The sequence below is a fragment of the Pagrus pagrus genome, assembly GCF_965226575.1.
Source record: "Pagrus pagrus genome assembly, chromosome: 10".
Lineage (NCBI taxonomy): Eukaryota > Metazoa > Chordata > Actinopteri > Spariformes > Sparidae > Pagrus > Pagrus pagrus.
In genome coordinates this window covers 33,255,633-33,279,695 of record NC_140194.1, presented here as the reverse complement: position 1 = coordinate 33,279,695, position 24,063 = coordinate 33,255,633, and the positions used below count along the sequence as shown (strand labels likewise).

Here is a 24,063-nt window from a genome sequence, read left to right as displayed (position 1 = left end):
GCAAAATGAGTACAGAAACGTATTCAGATATTCAGAAACAATATGTATCAATACATCAAATATATATAATAATAAGTGTTTATATATAATCATTTTCATCAATATATTTATAATATAATAATAATTTATATTAGTATATATATTATTAATATTATAATTATAATAATATAATATAATAACAATAATATAATATGACAACGATCAGACATTAGTTTTTTATAAAAACCCACAGTTGCTAACCCACACCTGCACTAATACCTGCCATGTGAGCAGGTGTGTCCTCAGCTCAAATCAAACAGCAATTCATTAAAAACAGAGGTATAATGATATGGTGATCTACACTCTGAAAGTAAAATCATTTCATTTTAATTGCAGAGTGCTTTTATCAAGAAATGCAGAAAGTAATGACAACAGTATGAAAATGTACATTGTCATCTACTTTCTGGTTTTTGAACAGAAACAGGCATCTGGTAGTTATGTATTTGTCTGTGTGTGATGTGGTTGATGAGCATCAGGTATGCTTATCAGCATCATGCCAGCTACGAGGCAGGTTCAGACTTGTAACAAAGGACCCGAGTGTACAGACACTCCTCACGCTGAAGACAAGCCTCACACATACACTTAGGGAATAGACCATTACCCTATACTGCTTTGGCATCACATTAGCTCAGACCCATCCCCATAATGGTATCACTGGTCCTCCTGTCCACAGCACAGCAGTGGCTGTATTATCACACACACAGTAATATGTGGTACTGTGTAGCAAGTGTAATTACAATTGGCAGAAGATTCTATTTGGGCCTTTGGGGAAGTAATTGCATTTTAAGTGCTATACACAAAATAAGGTAGACTGAGGGCAACAGTGAAAATTTTGTTTACGATGTCATTATTATTTTAAAAAAAAAACTTTGACAAGTATGAGAGATCAGTTTGTCCATTGGGCAGAAACAGAGGGATCAACACAGCGCACATGCACGAGTTTCATGGTTCTGTCTTGTTTCTGATTGGTGTAATTTGAGATTTGTTACAAATGACCCTTGTTTAAAATGTATAAGACAGCTTCTGATTCATAAACATCAGAGATTTTTAAGCCCAGGTCTCCAGACTGAAAGACTTAAAGGTCCAATGTATAACATTCAGCCTCACTAGATGTCAGGAAACAACTATTTCTATGTAAAGATATGGTGTATGGAGTAAAGCCACCCTGAGCAGAGAGTGATATCACACTCTCCCTCTCTGTGTGTTATTATTACTATTATTATTATTATTATTATTATCATCATTATTGAGCTTCTCTTTTTGTTTTGTTTTGGAGCCAGTCTGGTAGTGCATGTTAGTGCATGTGAGCCCTCTCACTTCAAAACCGTTGGACCGCCCCATTTATAAACACAGTGAGCAGGGTTGTGTGTGTTTTGATTTATGCAGTCAAGACTGCATTTGCATGAAAATAGGTCTACCTAACCTTCAACACTTCAAAAGAAGCCCAAGTCCACAGGAAAACCACGTGGACAAACCACAGACTTGGACTACTAAGTATTTTCATGCAAATGCAGTCTTGACACAGAACACACATGCACGTGCCTTTACCCTCCATGTGTTGTTCACATCCATCACTGCTAATAAGCCATTTTTTACAAAAGGGAGGGCTGCTAAGTAACATTCACCTTCACACCCTAACTGCCTCATACATACACAGCCTGAAGTGATGGAGATTTGAACACAAAGTCTGAGATGAGAAGGGAACTTTTGTTCTAAGGTCCTGAGTCTTGACCAGCATGTTGGCTGGTCTGATTCGCTCCCTTTTTTTACCAGCTGTGGAGCACTACACCCAGCTTATTCTTTTTATGTTTATAGCCTGTTGTCATTAATGTATTATGGTCTGGTACAGTATTTGCTCTTTTGTCCGTTATTATGAAGCACTTTGTGATGTCTACTCCTGAAAGGTGCTTTACTGTTAAAATACATATGTCATTGTTTAGTAGTCGGGCTCAGCAGTGTAACAGGTGAAAGGTTTTCAAACAAGTATTATTATTGGCATTTTAACATTTGAGTCTTTGTATGTAATGACCATGTGATGTACACACTGAGGGAACAAGTATCACAGCAGACAACCACTCCTCTGTGCTCTTCTTCCTCTATATCATCCTGCTGCCTTCTTTTTGTTTCCTCTTCCACTTCTGCCCCTGAGATGACGTAGCCTCCTCCACAGCGACAGCTGTATGAGTGCACACCCTCATCTGAAATGACAAACACTTACATTTAATAAGGAAAACTAAGGATGTAGCTGCCTTAATCAAACAGTGAGCATAAATATGTATATATAATGATCTTGATATTTAACAGTGACTGAAAAATAAAATACAATAATTCAAGAGAACTAATGATTGGATTATTTTGCTATGCATACCATTAGAAGAAGAATCTGAATATAAATTAATAAACAATATTGCTGCGGGATCACACAAACCATGATTCCTGTCAACATGTTAACATTCTGACCCATGAATACTCACTAATGATTTTTACATTATTACAGGACATGACGTCCATCTTTGAACTATGCCTTCATTTTGATCTTAGCTACACACCTGTAAAGTTTAGTGACAATTGTATCTTGCACAGTTGTGATGCTATCGCACTGACAACAATGCATTGACAGACAGACTGACAGCTGGCAAATTACTCAAAACTGTAGTTCTGAGTTAGTAGTTCCCTCACAATAGGTGTCTCCAGGACCACATTTTGCCATGACAAACACACACACACACACACACACACACAGTGGTGCTCGAGGAAAGGATTTATCCTCCGAGGCCCATAAAAATGCATGCAAACTTCATACAAATCTGACTAGTTAAAAAACAGATTCATCCATCATTGGGTCCAGCATGGTAAAGATCTTATGAACTAGTGAGAATGACAGGAGTAAACCATAGGTTTCAGACAGCCTGTTCCAGCAGCCAGGTTTGATTTTGAACATTGTTTAAATGTAGTGGAAGAGCCTGTTGCTTTCATTTTGCATAAGCAGGTTGCATCATACGAGTCAGTTGCAGTGTAGCCAAGATAGAACTTAAAGTCTGTGTAAAGCAAATTCAGCCATTTTCTTCTAAACACATTAAATAGGTCATAAATGTATTTCCTTGAAACATGTAAAAAGCCATTCAACCATTTATAATTTAATTGTGGAGCTAGGCTTCCAAACTGTTTTTCAACATTTCTGTGTTCAGGATTTAATGGGCGGGTCAGAAATCATAGCCGCGATACGTAACGCGGCTATGATTAGCATAAACCGGCATTATGTGCCCGCCACCGACCCGCCACCGACCCTCCGCCGACAGCGGCTGCCACCATCACGGCCACCGGCATTATGTGACCCTTATGTCCTGTAGGTGGCGCCTGCTTGTCACAGCCCCCAGGTTGGAAACTCCCATCTCTCATTGTCTGCGTGCGCACCTGAACGCGTCACATCCGCCAACACCGGAGGAGATAAATACAGCGGCAGACCCTTTTCAACGCAGTCCCAGAGTTACGTGTTGCAGGAAGCATCGGCTTTCGCTACGCAACTATTACTCTAAGGGAGCATACAGATGTCTGGACTTATGTTTCCCGCCTAGGCCGCAGTCTTTCATCTCGCCAGACGAGCCAAAACTGCCAGAAAAGATGCTGTGCAACCAGCCTCTCTTTACCTGCCTGCAGAAGGAGGATACTATTGTTTTTCCTCAGAAAACACCTGCTTTTGCCCGTTTTCTCATTGCCCGTCGACTACGCTGTCTTAACAGCCAACGCAGAAACTGCAACCCGCCTATTATATTGTACATAGCAGTTTTCTGTGATTATTTTGTGCATATGTTTTGTAGCATTTATTGGTTGTGATGGTCAGGGCTCGGATTCATTTTAATTGTAAATATTTTACACATATTTACATTTAAAGGATAACTACCGTTTTTTACAACCTGGACCTTATTTCTAGCAAAATATATGATAATTTACTCACCCAGATAACTTTGGTGTCATTTGGCGTCGTTTGGACGAAATCAGATCCAGTGTAGCGCCGATATATCCATATAATGCGAGTGACGGGGCATCGACACACAGCCTCTATATAACGCATTATCTGCCACGAAACTAGTTCATTTCACCAATATTGTGTTACGATACGCTAGTGCTATTCCCCTCTGAGTCCGGGCTTGTCTGTTATCAACATCCGGGGTCTGTAGGTTGACCTACTACCTCTGACCTGGAAGATGTCGTCTCTGAGCTGCGCGCGCACCCACGACAGCCCGGCTTGTTTACCTGTAGCTGCTACTGCTAGTTTGACCCCGGATGTTGATAACAGACGAGCCCGGACTCAGGGGGGAATAGCACTAGCGTATCATGACAAAATATTAGTGAAATGAACTAGTTTCGCGGCAGATAATGCGTTATATAGAGGCTGTGTTTCAGTGCCCCGTCACTCGCATTTTATGGATATATCGGCACTACACCGGATCTAATTTCGTCCGAACGACTTCAAATGACACCAAAGTTATCTGGGTGAGTAAATGATCATATATTTTGCTAATAAGGTCCAGGTTGTAAAAAACGGTAGTTATCCTTTAAAGTGAACCCTTCTTAGAGACTAATTTTTGGTCTGGTTATTGGTCCCTGATTTCAGGGTGGTGCCCCGTTTTTAACAATTTGAAAATTAATTTTAATAATTATTTTCAATAATTATTAATTCCTAATAACCACACCTGCCCTACCATCCATTCCCAACATTATTAAACCTGTGGACTACACCTACGTCTCCAGAGTCGTGATGTAATGAAGAAGTTGGCACTTGCTGTCAAGGAGACAGTACAGTGAAAAGACAGCACTTTACAGATGAAGCAATGCAGTCTTTGAGATCGTGGTTCGCAACGCACAGCAATAACTTCAGTGGATGAAAACTATACCCACACATTGTGAACTCAGCTCATCTACATAATGGAGGAAAACTCCATTATAGACCAGGTCCAGTGTCTCAGCACGCTCTGGTGCATCATCCACTACAGCCGCTGCAGCAGCAGCTAGGGCTAAAGCAGAGGCTGCTAAAGCACGGTTGAAGTATGCTGAGAAGGAGATCAGAATGAAAATGGACAAAGCCCAGCTGGAAGCTTCAATGGAGATGCTGGCCTTAGAAAAAGAAATGGCTGTGGCAGAGGCAAAGGCTGGAGTTCTGGAGGCTGCAGCCGCTAACATCGAGGAAAGACATAGCTGTGAACTCCCTCTCATATCAACTCCATATGATTCTTCTCAACGCACAAAGGACTACGTGAAGGAGCAAGAAAAGGAGCTTAGAAATGGATTTGGCCTCTCAAGACCAGGCGAAGCTGTCAAACACAGAGCCACCTGTGGTCCAATCTGTAGACGACGCGCGCCCCAACACTGAAAGCAACATCCATCCTGCTTCTATTACTCACCTTCGTGACATACTGCGCCACGCTCCAAAGAAACAGAAGTCGGAGTTCTCTTTTCACATTCTAGATGGCGATCTTACTCCAGGTCAGTGCAGTCAGCCTCCGCACGGTGTAACATTCAGCAGCAAGGATAATATGTATCGGCTGTCTTCTCCATACGGGCAGCCACCACGTCATTCTCGATCGCAAACACACACACACACACACACATCTCACCCACTCACATTTATAGTTCTCAGCCCACTCATGCCACTGATTCCCATATGTCAGACTTTGTGAGATTTTTAGCACGGCGTGAACTTGTCACCACCGGCCTGCTGCAATTTAATGACCAACCAGAGAGCTACAGAGCTTGGCGATGCTCTTTCCTAAATGCAGTAAGAGGCCTCGAACTGTCATTCAATGAGGAAATGGATCTCCTGGTCAAATGGCTGGGTAAAGAATCCGCCGAACATGCTAAGCGCATCAGATCCATCCACATAAACCAGCCGGCATCAGGGCTGCAAATGATATGGGCCAGGCTGGATGAATGTTATTGCTCAGCTGAGGCAATTGAGAAAGCTTTGTTTCAGAAACTAGATAACTTCCCTAAAATCTTAGTGATCTACTGATGGAGCTTGATGCTGCCAAGGCAGAAGGAGATCTTCCTGGCCTCTCCTATCTTGACACAGCCAGAGGAATTAACCCCATAGTTCAAAAGCTACCATACAGCCTACAGGAGAAATGGCTCTCTTATGGATCTAGCTATAAACTTGAACATCGGGTTGCATTCCCTCCCTTTTCTGTGTTTGTCACCTTTCTCCACCAGCAAGCACGGATCAGAAATGACCCCAGTTTCATACTTGCAGGTCAAACAGACTCCGGTAAAGCAGAAAAACCTAATTTGGATGAAAGAGGTTTCTGTTCACAGAACAGAAGTGTCTCCAGCCGCCTGCTCAGACCAAGACAAGTACAGAAAGAAACCAGATGAGCCTGATAAAAGATGTCCTATCCACAGAAAACCACTTTCTTTACAGAAGTGTCGGGCATTTCGCATGAAACCCATAGAGGAACGGAAGAACTTCCTCAAGGAGAACGACAGAGGTCACAACTCAATGCACAAAGTCTGTGGAGGAGATCTCATTGACAGGGGTTGTTCAAAGGTTCTCTTAGCCAAGGTCTATCCTTCAGAACGTCATGATGAGGGAAGAAGGTTTACATCATCCTAGATGAACAAAGTAATAGATCATTGGCTCGCTCTGAATTCTTTGACACCTTCAGTGTCCAAGGCCCCACTGCTTTATACTCTTTGAAGACTTGCTCAGGCGCCTCTGAGAACATGGGCAGGACAGCCTCCGGTTTCATCACAGAGTCACTGGACCGTGGAATAGTTCAACCTCTTCCAAGACTGTTGGAATGTAATGAGATACCAGATAACAGAGCAGATATTCCGACACCCAGTGCTACCTTTTCCCATCGTCACCTAAAACCTATAGCACATCTCATTCCAGAGTTGGAGCCCAACGTTCCCATCATGCTTCTCCTTGGTCGCGACATCATCAGGCTACCAAAGGTTCGTAAACGGATCAGATGCTCCTTTCGCTCAAAAACTTGACCTGCGATGGGTACTTTCTTCACCAACGCGCTTGAAAAAGATCGTCCAACCATCTTCAAGCCCTGTCCCAGTGTTCTTGATGTGAAAGAGCAATATGGTCCCAAGCCACCAGAGCTCCCCTGTCACACGCCTTAGAGAGGATACTTCCCTAGGTCATACAGTGTTCCAGCTCACCAGCAATGACAATAAACTGGGTCCATCTATCGACGATCTCACCTATGGCGATAATGGAACAGGGTCTCAAGAAGGATGAGAGTAACAGCTGGGTAGCTCCTCTGCCTTTTAAGCAGGTGAGAAGACGGCTCCCAGATAACAGATCCCAGGCTCTCAACCGCTTCTTCTCTCTCAAACGAAGCCTTGAGAGAAAGCCAGAGATGAGTCAACACTTTTTCTCATTCATGGAAAAGATATTTGAGAATGGACATGCCAAGGTTGCCTCTCCACTCAAGGAAAATGAGGAACGGTGGTATCTACCTACCTTTGGCGTTTACCATCCAAAAAAACCTGGCAACATCCGTGTTGTGTTTGATTCTAGTGCCCAATATGATGCAGTGTCTCTTAATGATGTCCTTTTAACAGGGCCCGACCTCAATAACTCTCTCTTGGGAGTCCTCATCAGATTCCGAAGAGAAGCCATTGCTGTGACAGCGGACATTAAGCAGATGTTCCACTGCTTCCTCGTCAGGGAACAGGATAGGAACTTCTTACGCTTCTTTTGGTTCAGGGACAATGATCCTGCTCAAGATGTCATTGAGTATTGCATGACCGTGCATGTCTTTGGGAACAGTCCCAGTCCAGCAGTCGCCATCTACTGCCTCAGACAGTCCACAAGGGAAGGAGAACCACATGAGGATCCTGACGTGAGGCAGTTTGTTGACCGTGACTTCTATGTAGATGACGGGCTGAAGCCGCTTCCCACTGCTGCAGGTGCAATCAGTCTGTTGAGGAGGACCCAGGATATTCTCTCCATCTCCAGTTTGAGGCTGCACAAAATTGCCTCGAACAGTTAAGAGGTTATGGATGCCTTCCCACCTCTGGATCTTGCCAGTGACCCAAAGGACCTGGATCTAGGCTCAGACACTCCTCCAGTACAGCTGAGCCTGGGCCTTAATTGGGATTTAATGTCTGACACGTTCACCTTTAAAGTCGACATCGATGAGAAGCCTTTCACACGCCGGGGTGTCCTGTCAGGAGGGAACAGTGTGTATGACCCACTCGGATTTTTGGCTCCAGTCACCATTCAAGGGAAGCACATCCTAAGAGAGCTCACACAAGAGAAGGGTGACTGGGATTCACCATTGCCGGAGAAGATGGAGGAACAATGGACATCCTGGCAAGACTCTCTAAAACATCTCAGTAACTTGCACATCCCGAGACCGTACACCAAGGTTTCTCCTTCTGTGGCAAAGAGGAGAGAGCTAAGCATCTTTTCAGATGCCTCAATAAAGGCTATTGCGGCAGTTGCTTACCTTACAGTGGTTGATGAACATGGAAACTCCCACACAGGGTTTGTTATGGGCAAGGCAAAACTAGCTCCCCGGCCTGAGCACACAATCCCACGGCTAGAGCTCTGCGCCGCTGTGCTTGCAGTGGAGTTAGCTGACTTCATTTCATCTGAGCTCGACTTGCAGATTGATGCTACAACCTTTTACATGGACAATAAAGTAGTACCGGTGTATATACACAATGAGTCGAGGCGTTTCTACTTGTATGTAAGCAATCGTGTCATTCGCATACAGAGATCATCTCGGCCTCAACAATGGAAGTATGTATCCACAGACCAGAATCCTGCAGACTACGCAACCAGGTCCGTCGTTGCTGCTCGTCTCGCAGATACCATCAGGGCTGTCCAGGAGGAGACATATGCTGAAGAACTAGCATGCTTGAGAAAGGGTGAGAACGTTCCTCAAAACAGTCCTCTCAAAGCCTTGGACCCCTTCATTGATGGACAGAATCTCCTCAGGGTTGGGGGTCGTATAAAGGAAGGGATGTTTATGGCAGAAGAAAAGAACCCTCTGATCATCCCTGGGAAACACTACATCTCAACATTGTTAATTACACACTACCACGAACAGACTCAACATCAGGGACGCCTTTTCACAGAAGGGGCTATCCGTGCAGCTGGTTATTGGGTCATAGGTGTGAAGAGACTTGTGAGCACGTGGCAGCCCCGGAACACAAAAGATGGCCGACTTGCCAGTTGATCGAGAGGGGTCTGGCTGCAGACGTACACTGTCAGGACCCTTCGTTGCAGACCTGCACTGTGAGGCCACCTCCACTGTGGGGACCGGAAGTTGATTCAACGCTTTTCAATATAAAAGTGAGAATACCAGAAGCACGTATTTGTGAAGTGTGGAGACTACGAGGTGAGTAAAAGTCAAGTGACAACTTTTCGTCATACGAAGAAACAGAAACAGTCTTTATTCACTAGAACGTTACGTCCTACAATATATATAGCCCTGTCAAGTTATAATAATTTGAAAGAATCGAGTTTTGGACTTTTGGGTAGTTTTTAGCGTTGTTATCATAGTTAGGCTAACGGTGGCTAGCGCTAACTAGGTTAACTTTAGGATTAGCCTCTAAAGGCACTCTAGGGATATATTATTTAGATATATCTATGGGATTAGCATGGCATCAGAAGGCTTTCACTGTCGTTTGCAAACAGCATATAAATTATGCTGTCCCTGGCATTTTGATCCATATAAACGGTTGATCAGTCTCCATGATCAATATAACATTAAAGCAGTTTCCACTGTACAATAACTTGTTGTTGAAGTCGTCTTGTGCACGCGATAGTACTCACTTAAATGTGTTATTTTCCAGCTCAAAGACCAAGAAAACTGAGTCATATCATATAATTTTGTTTGACTTATTACGACATTATCTGTCTCTTACAGATGCATAATTCAATCTTAACTCCCGGTTTCGGGACGGCGGAGAGTTGATCACCCTCCAGCCCCAGCACATCCACGAAGCGCCAGCTCTCACCCACGCCAAGCTTGCTCAACATCTTGTTCAGCATCTCGGGGTTGATCTCCATCGCAGTCCCAATTGACATTTTTATTGGAAAATAAAAAGACATTTGAAAGTTTGTTTTGTGTCTACTGTTTTCTCCTGTAACAGAGGTTATTGGTTATCTGGGTCATGTAAGTAGGTATACAGTAATTCACTTTGAATACACAAAGCTAAGTTAATTTAAAATCAACTTCACAATTCTTTTTGCCAATTAAACTTAAATACTCGAGTACAATAATGCATGTTTTGAGTAATAATGTTTTAACAATAGCTGTACATCTAGTTTGCATTGATTATCTGTAGAATAACCCTAGAAGTGGCCATACCATTTTGTATTTTCTTTATATATATATATATATATATATGTATATGTATTGTTTGTTTTTTATCTTGATATTTTCTTGCTAACCCTAACCCTCCAGTTGAACTGGAAACATTTTTTAAAAATATTTTTAATTGAACACATAAATCATATTAACATTATTAAGCCCCAAGAAATAAAGTATGTTCACATGGGAAACTAGAAAATATATAGGTTACTTCTGGTATACTCGCTTTAAATTATATTTACCTACATTATATATATATAATAAAGCCCCAAGAAATAAAGTATAATCACAAGGGGAACGAAAAATACGTGCTTCCGGTATATTCGCTTTTATTTTGAAAAGCTTCGAATCAACTTCCGGTCCCCACAGTGGAGGTGGCCTCACAGTGTAGGTCTGCAACGAAGGGTCCTGATAGTGCAGGTCTGCAGCCACAAACATACAATTTTTTTAAAATACTTTTAATTGAACACATAAATCATATTTACATTATAAAGCCCCAAGAAATAAAGTATGGTCACATGGGGAACGAAAAATACGTGCTTCCGGTATATTCGCTTTTATTTTGAAAAGCTTAGAATCAACTTCCGGTCCCCACAGTGGAGGTGGCCTCACAGTGTAGGTCTGCAACGAAGGGTCCTGATAGTGCAGGTCTGCAGCCACAAACATACAATTTTTTTAAAATACTTTTAATTGAACACATAAATCATATTTACATTATAAAGCCCCAAGAAATAAAGTATGGTCACATGGGGAACGAAAAATACGTGCTTCCGGTATATTCGCTTTTATTTTGAAAAGCTTCGAATCAACTTCCAGTCCCCACAGTGGAGATGGCCTCACAGTGCAGGTCTGCAATGAAGGGTCCTGACAGTGCAGGTCTGCAGCCAGACTGTCTTGGAGTTGATCGCCTATCCATGGAGCCTCCATTTACCAACGTGGGGTTGGATGTTTTTGGTCCCTGGGAGGTTGAGGCACGGAAGACAAGAGGTGGTCTAGCCCACAGCAAAAGATGGGCTGTGATATTCACCTGTATGTCTGTGAGAGCTGTCCACATAGAGGTCATTGAATCTCTGGATACGTCGAGCTTTATTAACGCTCTCCGGCGTTTCCTTGCTATAAGAGGTCCTGTAAAGCAAATCCGTTCAGACAGAGGGACAAACTTTGTCAGTGCGTCTGCTGAGCTCAAGATCCCGTCGAACATTAACAGGACTTCTGTTGAGAGGTACCTTGAAGAACGGCTGTTCATGGCTCTTCAACCCTCCACATGCGTCTCACATGGGCGGTTCATGGGAAAGGATGATAGGTATAGCCAGAAGAATCCTCGATTCAATGTTCCTCCAACTGAGACCTTCCAGGCTAACACAAAAGGTCCTTGCCACACTGATGGCAGTGGTGGCAGCCATTATCAACGCCAGGCCCCTCATACCTGTGTCTGCTGATCCAAGTGATCCTTTCATACTTACCCCTACCACTCTATTGACTCAGAAAACAAGTTTCCCCTCAGTTCCTCCGGACAACTCTGGCGTCAAAGACATCTTCAAACACCAATGGCGCTGTACTGCACCTGGCACAAACCTTCTGGAGCAAATGGAGGAGCCATTATCTGTCAACGCTGCAGCCAAGGAGGAAGTGGCAGAACACTCAGCCTAACCTGGAGCCTGGAAGCGTTGTGCTCCTCAAAGATCAGCAGCTTGAGAGGAATGAATGGCCCCCGGGGACAGTCACTCAGGTTTTTCCCAGCAAAGATGGCAACGTGCGTAAAGCAGAGATCAAGGTCGCCCGGAAAACTGGAACAAAATTGTTTCTGAGACTTTTGTCTGAGATTGTTCTTCTTCTCCCCCCTAAATAAATGTTGTAACTTTCTTGTTGGAGTGTTAGTGGTGGCATTTAATCACGCCAGACGGGGAGTGTGCTGTTGAAATTGTTCTTTACTGCCCCCAGTGGTGAGCAGTGAGTTAGGTTTCCTTTTCTCGGGAAACAGGCAGATGGTTCAGTATTGGGTTTTCATGCTGTCAGACCTCACCACCAGAATCAGATGTCTGCTCGCCTTTCATCTTCTATGGATTGTCTGTATGTATAACCTCCATTTTTCTGTGCCATTATTTGAAACTTCATGAAGTTTGACTGTATGTGTTTTGTGATGTCAACTTAGTTGTTGACATGCTTGCTAACTAACTTGTATTGATTTCGCATTTGTATTTTGTTATAGTTTCACATCTTCATACGTTATTAAACCTGTGGACTACACCTACGTCTCCAGAGTTGTGATGTAATGAAGAAGTTGGCACTTGCTGTCAAGGAGACAGTACAATATTGTTGAAATTCAATGGGGATATTAATTGATTATTGATTATTAATCAAGTTATTAATGTTAATCAATGTATCAATGTATGTTATTACTATTCATTAATAATCACCGGAGCTCCACCCTGGAATCAGGGATAAAAAATCAAATGATATGCTTTTAGTTTCAATGCCTGAAATTTATTACAAATTGTTATTACAAAAATATCAATAATGAGGGAAATAGAAGGCATAAATCCGAACACTGGACTTCTCAACCAGCTGTTATTATAATATCAAGTTGTGCAAAATAATCACAGGAAAATGCTCAATTATAATCAACAGTGTTTATTAAAGCTTGTCCTCAATCCACAAACCACTTACTTTAACAAACAACAGTCGCTAACTACAACTAGCACATCTACAAAGCAACATAAGCAAGCACAGATATAGGAATGGACGTAGACCTGTATGTATGTGTATGTGTGTGTGTGTGTGTGTGTGTGTGTGAAAATGGCCGACAATGAGTCCTTTGAAAAGAATACAAAAATGGCAAACTTAGCGGACGTGACGTAGGGAAGTCACGTTCGTAAGACTACAAAAATGGCCGGAACGTGACTTGGAGAAGTCACCAAGTTACCAAGTGATTGATAAACAATGAATTATACATTTCGAGCTTGAACAATTTAGGGGGACATAATAGTAGAAATGGAATATTCAAAGTTATGATTTCATTAATGTCAAATCACCTGAAATTTAGAATCATTCTGTTTACGATACCTTAAGGCCCTTTCACACCGTGGACGTATTTTTCGTGCAAATAATTTGCACGTCAATATTTTTTTTCGTACCCCGGTTTTCATCACGAGTCCTTTCACACCGACCGCGCGGAAAAAGATTATGTCGCATTTTCGCCGCAAGGTCGATTGTTCTGAGCTTTCGCCCAGCAACTAAACGCATCAACCAATCATGTAGCGTGAAAAGGAGGTACGTCACAACCCCGACGTCACAACACTGTGAGAACAATGGCGGATCTACTCATAACCTGCGTCTCTCATCACCCTGTCTTATTTGACGTTACAAGGACAACACATTAAAGGATAATGTGTGGCAAAGCATCGCCGAACATCTCGGCTATCAAGACAGTGAGTTGCTGTTAGATGTAGAGTTGGTAACAAGATGGCAGCGGCACAACAATGCCGGTTTTGCTAACGTAAACAAACTTGTAAAGTAAACGGTGTATACGTGAGGGATAATCAAGGAGTAGGTTCTTGACGGGAGGTAAAGAAACACACGATGATAATTTTAATGTCGTACCTTTTATGATTTTAGTTGAGGATGCAAAGAGACTATGGAAAAACCTGAGGGACACGTATGTGAGGAAGAAGAGAGGAAAAAGAGACGAGGAGTGGGCAGGCAGGGAAAGCAAAGAAGAAGTGGAAATACATGGATGTAATGTCTTTCCTGGACACATCCACAGCTTTCAGAAGGTAACATTAGCAATGGTATTTAGTTTACCTGTAGTTTATAGTCAAGCAGGGTGTCTACAGGTATTTTTTTCATAGTCTTTCTCCTATGGTCTGTTAATTAGTACACATTATTTTTCATTTGTATCATGTGGGTAAATGATGTACTGTACATCATTTGTACATTAAAATTGAGTTGTGTAATTTGGAACTGACTGTGCACTAATGTAATGTGCCCTCTGTCCAAAGCTGTTCTCAACTTGTGTGATAACTAGATTCAACAAATATGCGATGTAGTTTACACTGTTTTGTTTGGTATTATAAGACACTGTCCACCTCGGTAGGCTACATACACACACTTTATAAGTATTGAATTGATTATATTCTTCAGTGCTTTTGCACAATGCAGTCATTTTCAGCCTGATATGCCTCAACATATCAGATAGTTAAGCTAAAACACAGCAATGAAAAATAAGTTTTGATTTACGTTCTCTATCAATTGCCGATTTCAAGACATAAGTGAATTTTCCTTTTTGTTTACTTGTCTGTTTTTTTACACAAAAAATTAAAAACATGTTTATTCATTTATGTAGTTATTAGGGGTGGAGCCGAACCCGAATACGGTATTCGGAAAGGCACAAATAACGTGTTTTTTACAAATACTTATTTCGAACAAATACTTTAAAAAATATTTGTATTCGGGAACAAGAAAAACATCATATCAAAAAGCTACGTTTCCTCATGAGACCGCAGTACATGCCCGGATGAGTGAGTGAGTGACGTTCAGGAGTCGGCCAGCTGTCCATGGTGCTGCTGAACCAGGTGACGTTGTTTACACTCTGCGTTGTGGCTTGTCTGTAAAACACGCGCTGCTCAGGGACTGGGCAGATCTGTCCCACTTGCTTTGTCCCTCACTCCGTTGGGAGATCTTCCACAGAGTAAAAGAAATACACATTGTTTCTCTCCCCCGCTCTGCTCCAGCGCGGCAGGACGCGGCTTGAGCCCACTTCACGGGCGCGAGGCTGCTGCAGCCGGCGACCCTGCTGACAGCAGACCGGGGGAGAGAAAAAATTCTTTGCTCGGTGCTTTGGTTTGGTTTTAGGCAATGAAGAAAGGAGTTGGTTAAGTTTAGTAAAAAGACCAGGTAGAGGCCAGAAGCATAATGACCGTTAGCTATAGGCTACTATGTCATATTATTTACAGATCAAGTTTAGTTATTGGAGCTCTGTGCATTAGAAAGAACAGTTCTTTTAAGTATTATTTGTTTTTATTCTGTCTGTTCAACGTCCTCCAACAAGGACGGGTGGTGGTGGGGTTCATAATGTTCACAATGATATTTTATTAGTTGTTGGTTTAACCATGGATGAGGTAATGGCTGTTATGTTATTTTCTTTTCAATGACATTCCTTGTTACATCTTCATTGCTGGATTTATGGAAAAACATCAACCAATATTGCATATCCATAATTATTATAATGGATAATTAAAGAATACTCACAGTATAACGAAAATTAGAAGTGTAACTCAAAAAAAATATATATTTTTACGCCTATTTTGAATTTTACTCGAATACAAATACAAATACAAATACTTTTCCCCCCTCAACAAATACAAATACAGATACAAATATCGGCTGCTCTGCACACCCCTAGTAGTTATCACCAGGGGCGTTGCTAGGCCTGCAGCTTTACAGGGGCACAGCCCCCCCCCCCAGACCCACACACAAAAAAAAAACAGTAAAAGGTGTCTGGCGACGCGCATGCTCTCACAGTCTCACAATAAGGGAGTTTTCCTGTTTGATTGTGTTCACTCGTGGTAATACCACCATGAATGTACATTGTCACAGGAGCTGTCAACACAGGGGTACAGATATTATTCTGTGATCATAAACTGTCTGCAGCGTGCTAAAGAGCGTGAGGAAAGAGATGACATTCATCATTTTCTTATGAGTCTTGCTCCGGCCATGAGAAGGCTGTCTCTGGCTAAGCAATCATGGCTGAAAATGAAAATGCAAGAGCTTGTCTTTCAACCAGAATTTGGATATTCAGAGCCAGACCACTCACAATTCACACAGCTGTGATTGATCACATTACCATTGTTCCTGGTGGATAGTTGTGCATCAAAAATAAAGATTTCCTTTCATCTGGTGAAGTAAGCTTTTCTCTCTGTATGTCTTTCCTTGTCAACACCTTTAAATCCTAGATATGATATTTAATAAGAACGTTATTTTAACAAGACATTGTGTAAATATTAGCCCTGCGATAGACTGGCGACCTGTCCAGGGTGTACCCCGCCTCTCGCCCAAAGTCAGCTGAGATAGGGTCCTGCTTACCCATGACCCTAGTGCAGAATAAGCGGTATAGAAAACGAATGAATGAATGAATGAATGAATGAATGAATTGTGTAAATAAATAATTATTTATTTGAAGCAGTAAGTATTAAGTTAACAGAGAATTCATAAAATTAATAAGAACAGTTGCACATGGAAATCATTACAAATTATTAATATTTACAACCTAAACAGTAGATTAAATAATATTTACAAGGGTATTCTAGCAACCAGAAAATTCAGCACAGTGGAAAAGTCAAGGGAGACCACGGTGCACATGGTCATACTGCCACAGGACTTAGCCAGCAGGTGAGGTGAAATACTGGCGGAATGTATCCCGCACCCTCAGTGCTTCAGCTGATGCTCTGTTGCCTCGGACACTGTTGATGGCACCAAGGCCACTGCCATCCACAGCATCTGAACCGTCATCAACATCAGCACTCTGGGTTCCATCAGCACCACGGAGGTAGTTTGTGAGGATGCAGGTGGCTTTGATGATGCTGTCTGCAGTGTCAGGAGAGACTTGCAGCCGGCGTTGATACACTCTCCAACACTGGCTGAGAATGCCAAAGGCATTTTCAACGATGCGCCGGGCTCTGGAGAGGCGGTAATTGAACACCCTGCGATCTTCTGGCAGATGTCTCCCAGGATAAGGGCGGAGGAGAAAGGTCTTCATCGGGAAAGCCTCATCTGCTACAATCACAAATGGCACCTGCCCCAACTCGGGTGCTGAGGGGAGTGGGCATGGTGCTGGTACATTTAAGTTCCCACCTTGAAGGGCCTGCCCCAGACGGGAGTTGGCAAAGATGCCGCCGTCACTGTTGCTACCAAATCCTCCCACATCGACAGCCAAAAACCTGTAACTGGCATCCACCAGCGCAAGGACAACAGAGAAGGTACCTTTATAATTGTAGTACTGTGAACCTGAATTTGCTGGTGCCTGTACTATAACATGTTTCCCATCAAGTGCACCAATGCAGTTTGGGAAATTATTAATTATTTCAAGGTGTGTTCTGGTAGCAGAAATAGGAATGCACATGTATCCAAACTAAAAAAGGCTGGTGCTGAGACAAAAAGAAGCAGATATAAAATTTAAACAAAATACCTCATATACTGCAGGGCTCTGACTGGCAGTATGGAAATTAATACAATAGATGGCAGTAGTGGACAGACTGTCAAATAGATTGATTGACAGACGGATAAGGATGTGAAAGATGACAGGCTGTAACACCAATATTTTACACAAGCCAATCAGAATATAGCAAATAATATAATACTGTGGTGACCCACAATAGGGAAGCTAGGAGAGATGTTCACCAGAGCATAGATATAGGGCTAATAGATCAATATATCTTTAGGAGCAAGGGTTTATGGGATATGCCGGTATGGTTGCTTACTTACCAGAGTTGTTTGTGTCAATTGTTGTGGAGCATAAACTCGACTCACCCCCCTCTCCTGTCTCATCTTTATAATTTACGTCTCCACAATATAATAAATAAAATGTAATGTAATATAATATAATATAATATAATATAATGCTGTGTCTCTCGTAATGTTTCCCATGGAGCTCTGCCCCATTTGAAAGGAGAAGGAAGCCGGTGTCAAAAAAAAAAAAAAAAACCCCAGGGAAAACCCTGATACTAATATATATATCAATATAATATGGCATACACACTATAGTATTTTAGCTACAGCTTTGTACCTTACCTCAGACACACTGCCAGACGCTGCTCAGGATCGACAGGGTCCCAGTAATTAGTGGTCTGCTTCCTCAGGTGCGGCACTAGAAGCCCCAGAAGCATCGCAAATTGTCCCACGGACATCCGAAAATATGTCCGGAACCAGCCATGATACAGCTTGAGCTCTTGGACAAGGCAATGGAACTCCCCATCTCTTTCCCTGGCTTGTAGGAGTGGATGGATCCAAAATCTCCTCTTTTTTTTGCAGGTGAGGAGGCGGAGGACAAGCTTATCGTCACTTGATGATATCGCTGAATCCATCATTTTCTGAATGAACTCGCGCGGCGCGAAACTTTGGTTTATAATTGTCGCATCTGTCGCTTATTCGCGTCGCCGCCGGTGCGAATGGTTTTGATGCGAAATATTCGGCGGTGAATATTTCGCAATTTCGGGTCATTTATTTGTTACGTCTGCGGTGTGAAAGGGCCTTTAGAATGAGCCTTTTATGTCTAAGAACAGAGCGTGTCCTCTTTCATGGAGTCCGCCATGTTGCAACACCATGTTTCTACAGTAGCCCAGAACAGACAAACCAAACCCTGGCTCTACAGAGGGCATTTCATGTTTTTCAAGTTCTTAGAAGCCACCATAAAGGAGAGTGAGATGAAGGGTACTTTGCTCGTTGCATTATGCAACCACACCACTATGTCAGTAAATCCTACACACCGGTCCTTTAACAAGACAAGTGACACCATATAGTGGACAAAATCACTAACAAGCAAATGACAACAAAGCAATACAGGAGCAAGAAAGAAGAGACAAAACTAAACAAGCAAAAAGAGAAAAGAGAAAAAATAAATAAATAAATAAAAAGCGGGGAAACAACAGCGAAAGTGTTTGAGTGTGTGTGTGTGTGTGTGTGTGTGTGTGTGTTGTGTTGAGGAGTAATGTGGTAATAGTAATCATACAAAATTAATAAAAGGCCTATAATCTGGTATATAGTATAGTAGTAGCGACAACAGTAACAATGATGAAATAATAGTAATAATAATAATAGTAATAAAAGTTATGAAGGTGAAACCTATAGTAATAGTTATGAGGATAGAAATGATAAGAATAATTCCACATTCATATAAGCATCACAGAACCAATAACAACAATAACAATAGTAAATTGTTGAAAGTATGGGGTAGAAGGAGTGTGGAAGAGGGGAAAGAGTAGGGCTGTAGGAAATTGCACGTATTAGATTGGGGCAGCACCAAACCGGCCGAGAGCTGAGGCGACCCACAGCCACCTAACCCACAGAGCATAGCTGGGACCCGGGACCCGGGACCCAGCCTGCATATGGTATTAATATTATTAATAAAGTCGATAATATTAAATTATTGGCAGATTATAATCATTAATAAAAAAATACAAACCCTCACCCTCCCTTCTTCTTGTAATTGGCTATAGCAATAGTATTAATAACAATGGAAATAGAAACAGAGAAGGATAGAGAGCAGTGTAAACATAATCTTATGTAGTAGGCTATAACAGTATATATGTTATGTGACTAAGTTAGAAGACTAAAAATAAATAATAAAATAATAATAATAATAAATAAATAGAAATGATAATAAAAGTTTAATAGAAGAAGAGGAAAGAGGCAGAGAGAGGAAAAACAAGAAAATTATGTATACAGTATATGTAAAAAAAAAAAAATAAAAAAAAAAAGATTGCCATGATGATAATCATATTACCACAAAAGAAAAGTAGTGAAAGGTATGTATGTGTTTGTGCATGAGTGTGTGTGCGTATGTGCAGGATGTTTGGGTGATTGCTTAAATTAATGATTAGCTACATGTAAAGAGTTTCAGCTGATGGGGGTTGGAAGTGGGGAAAAACATGTTACAGGTAAGGTAGTCAGCCAAATGCAGAGGTGAGTTTGTTTGCGAATGTGGACCAAGTTTTATTGAAATGGTTACTGTTGTTATTCAGAGAAGCAACCATTTTTTCAAATGTGATGTGATCTATTATCAGGTTCTTCCATTGTGAAATGTTTAATTGGTTTCTAGCTTTCCAGTGTAGGAGGATTGTCTTCTTGGCGATGATTAGGGCTGTGAACAATGTTGTTTTGGTGTGGTAGTTAAGTTTTATTGTTGATAGTCTCCGAGGATGCATAGCAGGGGGGATGTGGGGATGTGGCAGCCCAGTATGTGAGATAGATGAGTAGTGATTTGAATCCAGAATTGTTTGACTGGAGTGCAGTGCCAGAATGCATGCATGTAAGTGTCTGTAGTGTCCTGCATGCAGTGAGTACATTGATCTGTTGTGGTGAAGCCCATTTTTTGTAGTCTTTCACCCGTGTAGTGATATCTGTGCATGACCTTGAATTAGATGAGTTGTAGGTTTGGGGTGTTACAGTGAAAGAAGGTGTTCTTGCTGATCTGAGTCCAGAAGTCAGCATTGGGACTGATGCTAAGATCCTGTTCCCACTTAGTAACTGGGAGAGAGGTTGATGTTTCTGTGCTATATAAGAATGTGTATATTCTGGAGAATAATTTATGGGGTCCGGGGATGTTTAGGAAGTCTTTTATAACAATATCTTGAGTTTTGGCACTAGGTGTACTATTCAGTTTTGGGAGGATAGTGGATTTCAATTGGAGGTATTGGAGGTATTGATTGTTCCCAATGCCGAAATTCTGGATTAGGTGTTGAAAGTTTGTTATTTTGGAGTCCTGGGTGATATGGTGTAAGTGTGTGATGCCTTTTTCTTTCCATAGTGTGAAGTGCAGTGGTTTCCTGTTTATTGTGAAGTCTGGGTTGTTCCAGATTGGTGAGCGGGGGGACGGTGTAACTTGCGCCTTTACTGAGGTGGGTTTTCCACCAAGCTGTCAGAGATGAGGCTATGGTGATGTTCTGGAAGCAGATGTTATGTTTGAATGAGTTACTGATAAAAGGGAGATCGGATAAATTAATGTTATCACATAATGCCTGTTCAGTTTCTATCCAGTGTGAATCTGAGTCAGAAGGAGTGAGCCATTGTTTTAAGTAGTTTAATTGACTTGCAGTGTGGTACTGTTCGAAATTTGGTGCCTCTAGTCCTCCATATAATTTGGGTTTCTGACTGGTACACACTGGTCCTTTAAATGATGCTAACATATCAACTAATGAGTGAACGTAAGATAGAAAAGCATTGTATTTTATATTAGGCAGTTCATTACTGGCTCTTTGCTGAACAATGCAGTTTAATGTAGGGCCCTCTTTTCCCCATATTACACGGACAATGCACTAGGTCAAAAGACACTCTGTGACAATGTTTTGCTTACAAACTACTTACTTCAGTTGTTGTGTAGTAATAAGGAAGACTAGGGCTGGGCGATATGGCCAAAACTGTTATCACAATATGTTTTTTTTATATTAATGGATGTCGATAATTATCACTATATACAGTATATTTAACATTAATAATGTTGAATTGACAGTTTTAAGAATATTTTCCTTAGGACAGAACCAAAAACAAACCAGAAGGTTCATTATGGTTTATAAAATACAATTATTTATTGTCAGAATGAATAGGTGACAAACATTCAACAGAACCAACCAACCAAATGGCTTTATGTTAAACACTGGATAAATAAAATGATGAATATGTACAACAAATTGCTTGTTTCAAACGTGTCTCAAACATTTTAGAGGTAGTATAGTGAACTGAACATTGATTAAAGAAAATAAAATCAAAAGGTAAATGTTGAGGATGATCATGCTGCTGTATTCTTTGAATATTGCACATTCTCGAGCTTGCAGGTAGTGTTGATTTTACACTCAAGCTTGTGATGAAACGTGACTTTTTGTGTACGTGTTTAAGTGTACATGGTGTGTAGTTACCCTGGTCCCAGGTCATGTCCTCCAGATAGACTGTAGAATCCACTGGCCAGTCCTGTTTCAGTTCCTGTGCTGGAGGAAAAATGCATTAGTATTATAGAAGTGGTAGAAGGAAGACTAGCAGCATTATCTAAAGGTATTGCGACTTCACATTCATCAGTCTGTATCCAGAGACTGGATAAGGCAGTACTGGAGCAGAGACTTACATTGCAGTTTGTTTTACTAAAGACTTCAAAAGGTTTCTCCCAAAAATTATTTTCTGACTGAAGCCGATGAGATATGCCGTTTTATACCATATAAGCCTAAGAGCTTCACATTTGAGCTGTGACATTAACAGTTATAGTGTTGCTTGCAAGGGGTATATCTCACATCTTGGACAAATTATTAGCTGACCCAGAATACATTTTCATTGCTACACTGATGATACTCAGCTGTACGTGTAAACCAACATCTGTTGGTCCTTGTGTCCTGGAAGATGCAAATTCTGGTCAAATATGACGTTTAATGAGCTTAAAACAATTCACTGAGACTAATGACCTCTGATGCCATGCATCACCAACCCAAAGCATTGAATTTTATGACCTGAAAATGAGACTCAACAAACAACTATTGCTGAAGAATAGAAAGATAGTTAATTGTGGTAACAATTACGGTATGTAATGATAAATGACGTTAACACGTCATATAGAGGAGAAACATCTGGACATGCATTGATGGTTAGACCTTTTGATCTGTTGATGAATGTTGTACATTATTGTTCCATTTCTGTAATTAGATAATGTATAGATTTTGATTGTTAGGAAGGTACATCAGTTAACTCTGCTTTTGAGTTTATGTCAGGAGGGCACACATTCTACATTATATCTTCTTTATTATATGACATCTTAGTGTCCTCACACTCTCACCCCCAATTGTTCGTAACTGCCTGAAAAAAGTCACTACACCATTGCTGAAAATCTTTTTTTTTTTTTCAACAAGTGTGTTTATTCATTTTCAGAATAAATAATCACACTAAAACAAAATATAATACAGGTGCAAAACAAAACTATCACAATGAGGCTCATCTTCAATAAGATAAACATCACAGGGCAGTAGTATGTGTTAATTTGCACAGTCCAAAACGTAAATAATCTGTCAACTTCCTTAGAGAAAAGCATTTCAAATAAAAAATAAAAAGAGCGAAAAACAAACAAACAAACAGATGTATAATAAATACATGGTAATTTCGTTTGTTGATGGTTTACATACAGGGGGAACATGCCTCGAATGCTTTCCTCCCCTCTAAGAACACCATAAAAGATCTCCACATACTGTCAAAAATTAGATATTTACCCTTTAACGTGAAGGTGAGTTTTTCCAGTGCCAGCGAATCTGATAGTCCTGCAAGCCAGACACTAATACTTGGTTTAGTAGTGGATTTCCATGATTTGGCTATAGTGTATTTGGCTTGTAGCATGCAAAAAATAATCATAGATTTATTTGCCTTGCTAAGGTTATGATTTATCGGAAAAATACCAAGGATACATAGTTTGGGATTTATTATTAGTTTTATACCTGTAACCTGCAAAATCATATCCATCACCTCACTCCAAAAGGCCTGAATCTGTGGGCAGTCCCATAGGCAATGGTATAGTGTGCCCTCTCTAACACATTTGTAGCACGTGTCAAGGTTATTGGGGTTGAATTTATTTAGCTGAGTTGGTGTTACATATATTCTCAATATCCATTTGTACTGAAGTAGTTTAAAATGGGTATTTATTGTTTGTGTTTGAGATTTTAAGCAAATCTTCTGCCAGTCCTCAGTGGAAATTACTGAATTTAAATCCTCACACCATGCCAATCTTTTCCTATCTGAGGAAACCTTTGATCCTTCCATGATTAATGCATAGAAGCTTGAAGTCAATCCCCTCTTAGGATGTTGATTTATTTCTTCTATAGGGCTAAGTGTAGGTAGAGATAAAGACTTCTGCAACTTAAATATATAGCTTCTTATCTGCAGGTATTTAAAAAAGTGGTTTGGTTGGATGTCATATTTTTGTTTCAGATTGACAAACAACAAGAGAGTG

At 41.1% G+C, this 24,063-nt stretch overlaps 1 protein-coding gene across 6 annotated transcripts in view; it reads right to left on the bottom strand.

Moving 5' to 3' along the window:
* Window positions 1-201: 201 nt before the first annotated feature.
* Window positions 202-24,063, bottom strand: part of dnajc24 (DnaJ (Hsp40) homolog, subfamily C, member 24) — a 73,968-nt gene continuing 50,106 nt past the window's right edge. For 5 of the 6 annotated variants that reach the window (XM_084365162.1, XM_084365163.1, XM_084365164.1 and 2 more), the window contains exons 4-5: window positions 22,001-22,069; window positions 202-2,237 (exon numbers count right to left, since the gene is read on the bottom strand). In XM_084365162.1, coding sequence (XP_084221288.1) covers window positions 2,029-2,237; window positions 22,001-22,069 — 278 coding nt within the window. In that variant the 3' untranslated portion in view covers window positions 202-2,028. The remainder of the gene's footprint in view (window positions 2,238-22,000; window positions 22,070-24,063) is intronic. The other variant, XM_084365167.1, reaches the window with a different exon arrangement.